The 11,440-nt window shown below is 42.4% G+C and overlaps 1 protein-coding gene across 2 annotated transcripts in view; it reads right to left on the bottom strand.

Moving 5' to 3' along the window:
• Positions 1 to 8,081: 8,081 nt before the first annotated feature.
• PRKACB (protein kinase cAMP-activated catalytic subunit beta) overlaps positions 8,082 to 11,440 on the bottom strand; it is a 57,159-nt gene continuing 53,800 nt past the window's right edge. For both annotated transcript variants that reach the window (XM_075832918.1, XM_075832920.1), the window contains exon 10: positions 8,082 to 10,670. In XM_075832918.1, coding sequence (XP_075689033.1) covers positions 10,545 to 10,670 — 126 coding nt within the window. In that variant the 3' untranslated portion in view covers positions 8,082 to 10,544. The remainder of the gene's footprint in view (positions 10,671 to 11,440) is intronic.

The following is an 11,440-nucleotide window of genomic DNA, read 5'->3' as shown; positions in this document are numbered from 1 at the left end:
CTCTATATTTTCAGACGTTTTTTGCTAAGCGTGTGTACATACCTTAAGGCTGGGTTCCCACGTAGCGTAAATACTGCGGAATTTCGGCAACGGAATTCTGTGCGGAAATTCCGCAGCATTTACAGTAGCAGCAAAGTGGATGAGATTTTGAAAATCTGATGCCCGCGCGGCGGAAAAAACCTGCTGCGAAAACGTTCATAAATTGACCTGCGCTGCGGAATTTAAATAAATTCAAATGCAAAACCCACAACAGAAAGCCAAGTTTTGTGACTTTTGCGCCAGAATCGCAGCGATTCCGCTGCTAAAATGGCAACACTTGGCTTTCTGTTGCAGGTTTTGCATCCCCATTGAATTTAATTGGGAAAACCCGCAACATAAAAGCAACGAAAACGCGGCATAAATTAACATGTTGCGGAAATTAGGACTAAATGTGCGGGTTCCAGGTCGGATATGCTGCATGGTTTTTACGCAGCATATCCGACCCATGGGAACCAAGTCTAAGGCCCCATGTACACGATCGTAAAATCATCCGTAATCACGGACCCATTCATTTAGATGACCATGCCGTAGAAATCTTCCGTAAAAAATAGGACATGTCCTATTTTTTTATTTTACGGACCGCGCTCCCATATTTTATAATGGGAGCACAGCCTGCAAATGCTGACAGCTGTCCACAACCAGCCGTACCTGTAATTACGGGCACGGTCATGAGCATGGGGCCTAAGGCCAGAACCACACCTTGACTTTTTGTAGCACTACTGATTGATTTTAAGGCTGGGTTCACACACACTATTTACGGACGTAATTCGGGCGTTTTAACCTCGAATTACGTCCGAAAATACGGCTCCAATGCGCCGGCAAACATCTGCCCATTCATTTGAATGGGCTTTACGATGTTCTGTGCCGACGGTCATTTTTTGCGCCGCTGTCAAAAGACGGCGCGTAAAAAAGACGCCCGCGTCAAAGAAGTGCCTGTCACTTCTTGGGACATAATTGGAGCCATTTTCCATTGACTCCAAAGAAAAACAGCTCCAATTACGTCCGTAATGGACGCAGCGAAAAACGCTGCCAACATGCCATTACGTCTGAAATTCAGGAGCTGTTTTCTCCTGAAAACAGCTCCATGATTTCAGCCGTAATGGACGCTGCCGTGTGAACATACCCTTACTATTGAGCTACAGCTTTCACTCAAGAGTTAAAATTAATCAGTAAAAGCACTACAAAAAGTATCGGTGTAGCCCGATCCTAAAAGCATTAAGTGCATTTCTCTACCCAGGACCTGCCAATAACAGCTGACCGTAGTGTTCCCAGGGTCCGGATTATGAAACCATAGGCAATTAGTGTACCGCCATGTGGTGCCTGTGAGGGAACAAAAATGCCTCGGTCATAAAGCACGCCACATATGACATCTCAGGCAAGCCACATACGACATCACAGGCACATGGTGGTACAGTCTGGCGCCACAGATTTGTGTAGTTGCTGTAGTATGGATCTATATCGCACAGATCTGTAAGGGCGGATTTACACGAATGCGATATATGTCCGTGCCACCCGCGTGTCGCACGGACCTATGCAAGTCTATTGGGCAGTGCAGACTGTCCGTGATTTTTGCGCAGCATGAGTCCGCTGCGTAAATCTCACGACAGGTCCTATATTTCTGCGTTTTTCGCGCATCACGCACCCATTGAAGTCAATGAGTGTGTGAAAATCACGCGCACCACACGGAAGCACCTCCGTGGGACGCGCGTTATTCGCGCAACAGCAGTCAAAAGTTTGTTTGGAAACAGAAAAGCAACACGTGCTTTTCTGTTTACAAACATCCAAACGGAGTGTCATAATGATGGCGGCTGCGCGAAAATCACGCAGCCGCACATCCTATCTGATGACACACGGAGCTGTTAAGTGCCTTTTGCGCACGCAAAACGCAGCGTTTTTTGTGTGCGCAAAAACGCACACGCTCGTGTAAATCCGCCCTAATACTGTTGTGTGCATGAGGCCTTGGGTAGCATTTATACTATATTATATATTTGTTTTAATGTTCCATCCGCATTTTTTTTCCCCTAAAACGAGATGGGGGAATCTTCTCTGGAACAAATGGACACTAGCGGCAACTATACAGAAAAGGGTCAGCTGTAGGTGTATGTGGGTCCAGAGTCACAGCTGGCTCCATGTAAACCCCATCCCCCACTTTTCAAAAATAAAGCCTGTTCACCCAGATTTCCTTGGTCAGTTTGCACCGACATCTGTCCAGTTTTGCCTAAGGGTATGTGCACACGATAACGCCAATTATGGCTGAAATTACTGAGCTGTTTTCAGGAGAAAACCGCTCCTGCATTTCAGACGTAATTGCTCGTACTCGCATTTTGCGAGACGTCAATTACGGACGTAATTTGGAGCTGTTCTTCTTTGGATTCAATGAAAAACGGCTCCAATTACGTCCCAAGAAGTGTCCTGCACTTCTTTGACGAGGCTGTTATTTTACGCGCCGTCTTTTGACAGTGACGCGTAAAATGACAGCTCGTCTGCACAGTACATCGGCAAACCCATTGAAAGTAATGGGCAGATGTTTGCCGACGTATTGGAGCCGTGTTTTCAGGCGTAATTCGAGGCATAAAACGCCTCCATTACGCCTGAAAATAGGTCGTGTGAACCCAGCCTAAAGCCTGATTTACAAGAGCGTGTGCGGTTTGCGCACACAAACGCAGCGTTTTGCGTGTGCAAAAGGCACTTAACAGCTCCGTGTGTCATCAGCGTATGATGCGCGGCAGCGAGATTTTCTCGCAGCCGCCATCATTATGACACTCCGTTTGGATGTTTGTAAACAGAAAAGCACGTGGTGTTTTTCTGTTTTCATTCATAGTTTTACAGCTGTTGCGCGAATCACGCACGTCCCACGGAAGTGCTTCCGTGCGGCATGCGTGGTTTTCACGCACCCATTGACTTCAATGGGTGCGTGATGCGCGAACAGCGCACAAAGATAGGACATGTTGTGAGTTTTTTTCAGCGGACTCACGCTGAGCAAAACTCACGCACTGTCTGCACTGCCCCATAGACTAATATAGGTGCGTACGACACGCGTGAAAAGCACGCGCGTCGCACGCACGTATATCACGCTCATGTAAACGAGGCCTTATGATGATGCAGTCTCTGATACAGAATATAGCAGAAAGCAAGTCAACAGCCCAAAATAAAAAGGATCACAAAAGGAAACATATTTTAGAAAGGACAAATCTCTATCTAGCTGGAGAGGAGCTCATTTACAGCTGAAATATCACCATAAAGGGTTAATAAAATATGTTCCCTTTTTTTTTCTCCGTCTGATCCTCAGCACTGATATGTCCCCAACAACACACAGCACATCATTACCCTCTGAGGACACAGAGAATGTTGTCCTTGGGGACCCTAAAAAGACGTTAACCCTTTAATGACCAGCCTATTTTAAACCTAAATGACAAGCAATTTTTTAGGTTTTTCCATCATTGCATTCCAAGAGCTATAACTTTTTTACTTTTGCATCGACATAGCTGTATTAGGATTTGTTTTTTGCGGCACAAGTTGTGTTTTTTAATAACACCGTTTTGGGGTACAAATAATTTATTTATTTGCTTTTATTTTTATTTTGGGGGGGGGGGGGTAATAGAGAAAAAAAAACGCAATTTTGCCACACTTTTTTGCGTCCTAAGTTTACTGTGTGGTATAAATAACACAATAACTTTATTCAGCGGGTTGTTACGATTGCAACGATACCAAATTTATATAGATTTTGTATGTTTTCCTACTTTTACACAGCGAAATCCTTTTTTTTTTCTTCAAAATTTGGTTTTTCTGTCTCCATATTTGAAGAGCCATTACTTTTTCCTTTTTCCGCCGATGCAGCTGTATAAGGGCTTTTTTTTTGCAGGACAACGTAGTTTTTATTAGTACCATTTTGGAGTACATGCGACTTTTTGATCACTTTTTATCACATTTTTTTTTAAGGCAGGATTCACAGAAAACAGTAATTTTTTGCATTGTTTATTTTATTTTTTTACGGTGTTCGCTGAGCGGTTAAAATAATCTAATAACTTTATAGTCGGGGTCATTACGGGCACGGCGATACCAAATATGTGTGATTTTTTTTTTTGCTTTTTAATAATAAAGCACTTTGTAAGAGGAAAAAGTGGATTTTTAATTTCTTTTCACTTTTTTATTTATTAACTTTATTAAACTTCTTTTTTTTTTACCAGTCCCACTAGGGGACTTCACTATGCGATCTTCCGATCGCTATTATAATACACTGCAATACTTCTGTAACTTGTGTAAACCGGACATGCCTCTGTCATGGCCTAGCAGGCATTAACTAGGGCAGACCTGTGGGTCTTTATTAGGGCCCCCCGGTGGCCATAGAAGATACCGACACCCTGCAATCACACGCTGGGTGCCGGTGGGGTGAGAGAGGGAGCTCCATCCCTCTCTCCAAAACCACTCAGATGCGGCGCTCGCTATTGAGCGCCGCATCTGAAGGGTTAAACGAGATAGATAGGGATATCGATCTCGTCCGTTAGAGCAGGGATGCTCCCAGCCACCTCTGGTAGCTATGAATAGGGAGATTTAACGGCTCCCTGTTCTATTTATTTATTCTGGTGCAGCACCGTATAAAGGCTACTGCATCAGAATAAAGCCTGTTAGTGGCCGCCGTAAAAACAATATGGAGCAGTCACTAACGGGTTAAAGGGGTTTTCCAGCCACCAAAAATTTATGACCTATCCTCAGGATAGGCCATCAATAGCTGATGGGTCGTGACCTCCGCCGATCAGCTGTTTTGAAGGGGCCGCAGTGCTGTACAAGCGCTGCTTCCCCTTCATCTCTTCTTGCTCACTCTGAGTCAACACACATTTAGTGGTGATTCACAGGTATTGCAGCCTTCTCCCACTGAAGCAAATGGGATCAATGACGATTCAGAAAGTCACAATTTTTAGTGGCTGGAAACCCCCTTTAATATTGTCTCTTTGAGTGTCGTAACTTTTAATCTTTTTTTAGGTTGATGTAGCTCAACGAGGTCTTGTTTATTGGCATGAGTTGTACTTTTATGACAGTTCCATTCTGTGATATATATCAGTTTTGCATTTATAATTCATTTTAATTTGTCAATTTTGGCATATATACAGTAGTGTTCAAAAAAATAGCGAGTTTAAAAAATAAACAAATAAAGAGCAAAATCATGAACTTTTATTTGCCTAAATGCAAATACACTGGAGATATTACATTCAATTCCAAATCAAAACAGTAACAATGTATCCAGTTTGTGTTAGGGTATGCTCACACGGTCTATTTTCGGGCCGTAAACGCCCAAAAAACGGTCAAGAAATCGGAAGCAGACCACCTCCAAACATCTGCCTATTGATTTCAATGGGAAAACGGCGTTCTATTCCAACGGAGCGTTTTTTTTATATTCATTGACTCCATTGAAAAACAGCTCCAAAAAACAACCGTAAAAAAGGCAGCGAAAAACGCGAGTTGTTAAAATAAACGTCTGAAAATCAGGAGCTGTTTTCGTCTGAAAACAGCTCTGTTTTTGGTCACTGCGTGAACATACCCTTAGGCTTCGTTCACATCTGCGTTGGGGTCCCGTTCTGATGTTCCGTCTGAGATTTCTGTCAGAACGGGACCCTGAACAGACATGAACAAAAACCAGAGGTTTCCGTTTCCATCACCATTGATTTCAATGGTGACATAGCCGGTGCCTATGGTTTCCGTTTGTCTCGGTTGTGCACCGGATCAGTCGTTTTGCAGGAAGCAAACTTATCATGGTGGTGCACGCGAAATTTGGTGCTTGTTGCGTGACCTGTTAGGCCCTGTTCACAGTTTTTTTTGCAGGCAGGCATTTTGACCTGCCTACACACCATTTACTGCGTTTTTCACCCACAGCCATTGAGCACCACGGTGAAAAAAGCTTTGACAAACGCCCGCAGGGGGAACACCTCCACCTCCCATTGAAATCACTGGGAGCCATTTTCAGACGTTTTTTGGCAGTTTTCACGTTAAAAAAAAAAACCCTGTGTGAGCTCCCCCTACAACACTTTTCTCCTCCATATACCACCTTTGATTTGGCTTATTTTACGATAATCAGCAGTCAGACACTTACTAAGCTCTGCCCTCGATGGGAGGGATGTGAAAACCGTGGTAGGAAATGGTGCGTTATGGGATGTAATGCAAAGCAATCAATTACGGTATTATACATATAGGCCCACATTTTAATTAAAACCAATAGTAAACCTGTCCTGGTTGCCCGTAGCAACCAACCACAGCAGTCTCAGGCCCCATGCACACGACCGTAAAAAAACATCCGTTTTTGCGGACCGCAAAAACGGACCCATTCCCTTTCATTGAACGCGGACACCTTTCCGTAGCACTACGGAAGGGTGTCCGTGCCGTGGAACTGTTTCGGGAATTATGTAACATGTCCGTTCTTTTGCGGGCCGTGATTGCGGGCACGGTCGTGTGCATGGGGCCTCAAGGTTTCCAGAGCAGCTTAAGAACTTAAAATTAACATCCACAGGAAAGGGAGATCCTGCCATTTTCAGAACGTTTTTTTTTTTTTAATGGGCCGTGAAAAAAAAATAAAAAAAATAGGACATGTCCTATTTTTGGCTGTTTTCACAGCCAGATGGACCCCATATAACTTAATGGATCAGTTTTTAACAGCGTTTTTTTCAGGAATCAATCCTTATGACGGCCATTACAAACTGACCCTGGCCAAGAGGACTCCCAGGGCACAGCACTACTTTAAGCGCGGAGCCTGGTTAAACCCTTGAAGTCACTGCCGGAATCCCTGGAGCGCCAGCAATGCTCCGGCAGGGCATTCCACACCTAGAGGGAGCCCCAATGGCACTATCTAGAGGGTAGTAAAGTATGGTGCTATCTATAGGGGGACACAGTGACACTATGTGGGCACTGGCACTATGTGGGAACAGGTTTTTTTTTTTTTTTTTTTTTTTAAACGGACCGACTGACAGGAAATTGATTAACTATCAGTGTGTCTCTGAATTTTCATCCGTTTTTAATGGCCATTTTTTTCCCCACTGTCCCGTGCTTAGGCCATTCACACAAATTCTTTAGGAGTTTTGAGGCAGTTTTTGAACAGACAGCACTTATTTTTCCACTGCATTTTTCGCCCGCAGCAATTGAAGCGAATGCGAGGACTGCGGGCATAAAACGCTGCAAAAAACCCCCAAAACGCTCAGAAGTTAGCGCAGGTTTTTTCGGCCTCTGCTTGATTTCAACAGGCAGAAACCACGGCAAGAAAGGACGACACTTTTTTCATGCGAGCAACCAAAAGCCGCACAGGGGGGAAAAAACCCACCTCTGCCTCTTCTTGAGGCACAGAATCTGAAGCTGTTCCAGCATCAAAATCAGTACCAAAAAAAGTTGTAAACGAGGCCTTACTGTTGGACAGTTTCGATAAATCTACCCCTATACATTCAAAGTAGAAATTTCCTGAACAATTGTATTTTTGTTTTTTTCTTCTTCCCTCTAAATGGGGGGGGGGGGGGGGAATAATAAAAAAAAGGATTCTCCCTGGTCTCGTTTGTTTTTCACACACCCCCAACAAAAAAAAACAAAGTCAGTCTGCTTTTTCATTTTTCCAGGAACAGCGCCACTCTCGTCCATGGGCTGTGCCTGGTATTGCAGCTTAGGTATAATTCACTTGACTGAGAATGAGCTGCAATAATAGACAGCCCGTAGACAAGCGTGCCGCTGGTCTAGCATCCTGGACAATGCCATTACACAAAAACCTATGACACAGAAGTGCAGCATATTACATAGTAGAGAAATTCCGGTGACCATTTCCTTTATTTGTAAGCTACACAATGATATGGTGGTCACCCAGACAGGGAGTCAAGCGGTTGCTAGGTAACCTGAACAAACAGTGTGCAGAATACACTATAGGGGACTTCAAGAAAACAAATAAGCAGATTCTGCCATTCTAATTTCACTATATGTCTGTAGTAGCAGAGGTGGAGTTGGACTTTAATGTATCCTGTAGTTACAATAGCCATCGCTTGATCGTAAAATACATCCTGTGATATTGACCAGTGAAATCACGTGATCTCCAGCGTTTATTAAAATCTTTAAGTTCATAAAACGACAACAAAGTTACTGCATACTCGATCTCATACAACAGCATGTGCTCAGTCGAAATGAAATACAAAAGATTTCAGTTTTTGTTTTTTTTTCATACAAAGAATTTGTTTAAATTTATTGTGACGTATATATATATTTTGTTACATAAAATTTGCTACAGCAAAGTATCTTAAACTTTTTATTTTATGCACATAACGTAAGTAAGAGTGGACAAAGTCGGCAACGCTCCTCGGCCGTCTCGTTACACCTCTGTGCAAAAAACGCTCGCCAACCTATAGACATACATACAGTGTGGACTTGTACATCGGAGTTGGTAGTAAAAGGTCTTCTTAAAGTGTATCTGTTGTCTATCCAACGTGGAGGCCGCCAATGTGGAGCCAATCATGACCCTAGGAACCGGTGATCATAGTCCATAGTAAACTGATCCATTACAATCTAAGTCAGTCCAATGACCAAATTGCCTGCCTCAAACATTCGTAGGCAAGAGCTACACTTTAAAAACACAGCAGCCTGTATATATTCTACAGCCGTTGTGTCACTACAAGTCTCAGCACATCCTTTAGGGCATGCTGGGGCTTGTGGTTATACAACAGTTAAAGAACCCCAGGCTGCTGCTTATTAAAAATAAAGGAGGCAACGCCAGTGGATCTAGATCTTCCAGCATTCAAACAAATACAATAGATGGAGATACATACATAGATCGCCATAATAAAAACAATTCATCCTCATTGTGCATGTAGATGGATCAAAAAATGACTCGTTTATTTGAAACGGTGTGCTGTTTTAAGACAGGTCACTGAGATATATATATTTATATGTAGACGTGTACAAACAAGAAATTTAAATGGACAAGCATAAAACCATAAAGTGAAGGGAGACAAGGGGACACTTCATTTGATGGAAAGGGGTGGAGATATATTTAAAAAAAAAAAAAAAATCCACGGAAGGCGGCACGAGTCCTGACAAAACATTACTGGGCTCAAATACTACCTGTACAGCCGCCTATTCCAACTTGGCATAAAATAATGTATTTCATGGCGGGGTACATCTGTTTTACATGGAACAGGCCTAACCACCAAAAAAAATAAAACCGAAACAATAAAATCGTAACATCCTATGGCAGCTTCTAGCATTTGCCTCTTCTCGGGAACATCAGTACTGTTGCTGACAGCACTTCACCCTCAATTTACTAATATAGTATACCAAAATAAAATGTGGCAGCAACTTCTAATGGGGAACATTGACAGTTATCATAATGTAGCCAAAATATTGAACACTTCTATTTTCTTTTAAACTGCTAGTTGCGCATGATTATCAGTCATTCTTGGTATCCTTGGATGGAAGCTGTAGTAAAAAAAATAAAAATAAAAAAAACATTTAAAAAAAAAAAAAAGTCTTTTTTTTTACCCCCAAAAAACAGCTCGAGTTATGGTGTGTGGTCACATTTTATTTATTACTTTGTTTAAAAAATACTGACTGGAATTTTAAGAGAAAACGCGCAAAAAGGAGTGGTATTGTTAAAACCCAACTGGAACATTAAGTGACGTGGTGAAAGTCAGTATTGAAACACTTTGAAAGATGAGATCAGCTGGAGGAGGTGCGAACACTTTACTGCCTTGTCCGGTAACAAGAATATTCTGGCAAAATAATATATAAAATAAAATAAGTGTACACCAGGAGGGCAGCATCCCAAAAAAAAAACAACCAACAACAAAAACCCAAGGCACGGGGGGGGTGGGGGTCTAGCTAATCAATATGTTGCACTTCAATTTAGATCTACCTAGTATTGGTCAATCTCATGGAAGAGGTTACCTTTATTATTAGGATATCGGTAGATGTATGGAGCGAGACCGTATTTTTACAGAAAAAGTATTTACTTCCAACCATGTCATGAAAAGTAACCTGTACCTTCAGAGAGGAGAGGGGGGAGGGTGTTGATAAAAAAAAACAAAAACTATTTTTTTCTTTTTACAGTGGCACAGACTGGAGGCAACGAGTTCTGCATTCTATACGTTACTAAGTGCAACATCTCCCATAGCAGTCACACACAACACATTTTCAAAATAAAAGGGAGTGTAATTGGGTAAAATACTACTTAAAAACGGTGAGGCGGTGGAAGGGGAAAAAAAAACAACATACAAGACGCAAAACAAAAACAGGTAAAGGAGGAACAAAGAAGAAGAAGATCAGTGGTCTAGTATTCTGCGTTACGGCACAGACAGCTCTGCTGGGCCGGGGTACAAGGGTTGGTGCGAACTGCACACATGGAAGATGGCGCTCTAGACTTCAGTCAGCTTTGCGGAATGAAGGAACTAGGTAACTCTTGACATAAGATGGTGTCAGCTCCACCCCATCTGAAAACAGAGTGCAAAGATCCCATTGTGAGCCCTGATGGCATTGTCGTCCTAACACGCATCATCCTAAAAGTCAGCAAATTCTTTTGCGCATTTCTCAGTGAGAGACACGCGAATGTCCTCTTCCTCGTAGTCATCGAAGTTGCTGGTGTCCCCCGGCCCTCTGCACTTTGGTATGAACGGAGCTTCCACCTGCAGGACAAAAGGGAAACAATCAGCAACAAATAAAAAAAAAAAACAAGACATTATAAATATAATATAATCAGTCAGATGTAATAATAAAAACGGAATACGCCATAAGCTTTAAAAGGATATTCCCACATTTTGCAACAATAACTCCAGTGCACCAGATACAAACTGAAGCAACATTGCGAAGTCTTGATTTAAAATTGCTTTCCCGGTTTATGTATACAGCTCCAATGCAGACGTGTGTGCTCATGGTTACATACTACAAACAAACCTGGAATAGCCTGTAGTCATCCCTCACTTCTTGATAATCTACCAAATGTATGTGGGCAAGTAGGAGACAGATGAAGGGAGTATGACTGCAGGCTCAGACTACACATGGCTTGCTTGTAGTCTGTCACCATGGAGACACATAGGTCTGTATTGGAGCTTTTATACACAAAATAGTAGGTTTTAAAACAAAATACTTTTTTTTGTATACAATTTTGCAAAGTTGGGCATATCATTTAAAAGCAATGAGAATTTAAGATGATTTAATATGGGGTGGGTGGGATATCTGTACCAATTCCACTCAAGGCTAAACTTTTAAAAATACATATATATTTTTCCTCCCTTTTCAGCTTTGCTGTCTGGATGTGCTCACTTACTCGTCTGTACCATTAGCCGGTCCATGAATGTTCTAGAAACCAGTGACAGGAGTGGTGAGGCACTTAATGATTAATATTCATGAAGCCTGATTTGAGGTACTGGTTCCCAGTGGGATGATGGGCTACATT

The sequence above is a fragment of the Rhinoderma darwinii genome, chromosome 7, assembly GCF_050947455.1.
Source record: "Rhinoderma darwinii isolate aRhiDar2 chromosome 7, aRhiDar2.hap1, whole genome shotgun sequence".
NCBI lineage: Eukaryota > Metazoa > Chordata > Amphibia > Anura > Rhinodermatidae > Rhinoderma > Rhinoderma darwinii.
This window is presented reverse-complemented; position numbering and strand designations above follow the sequence as displayed.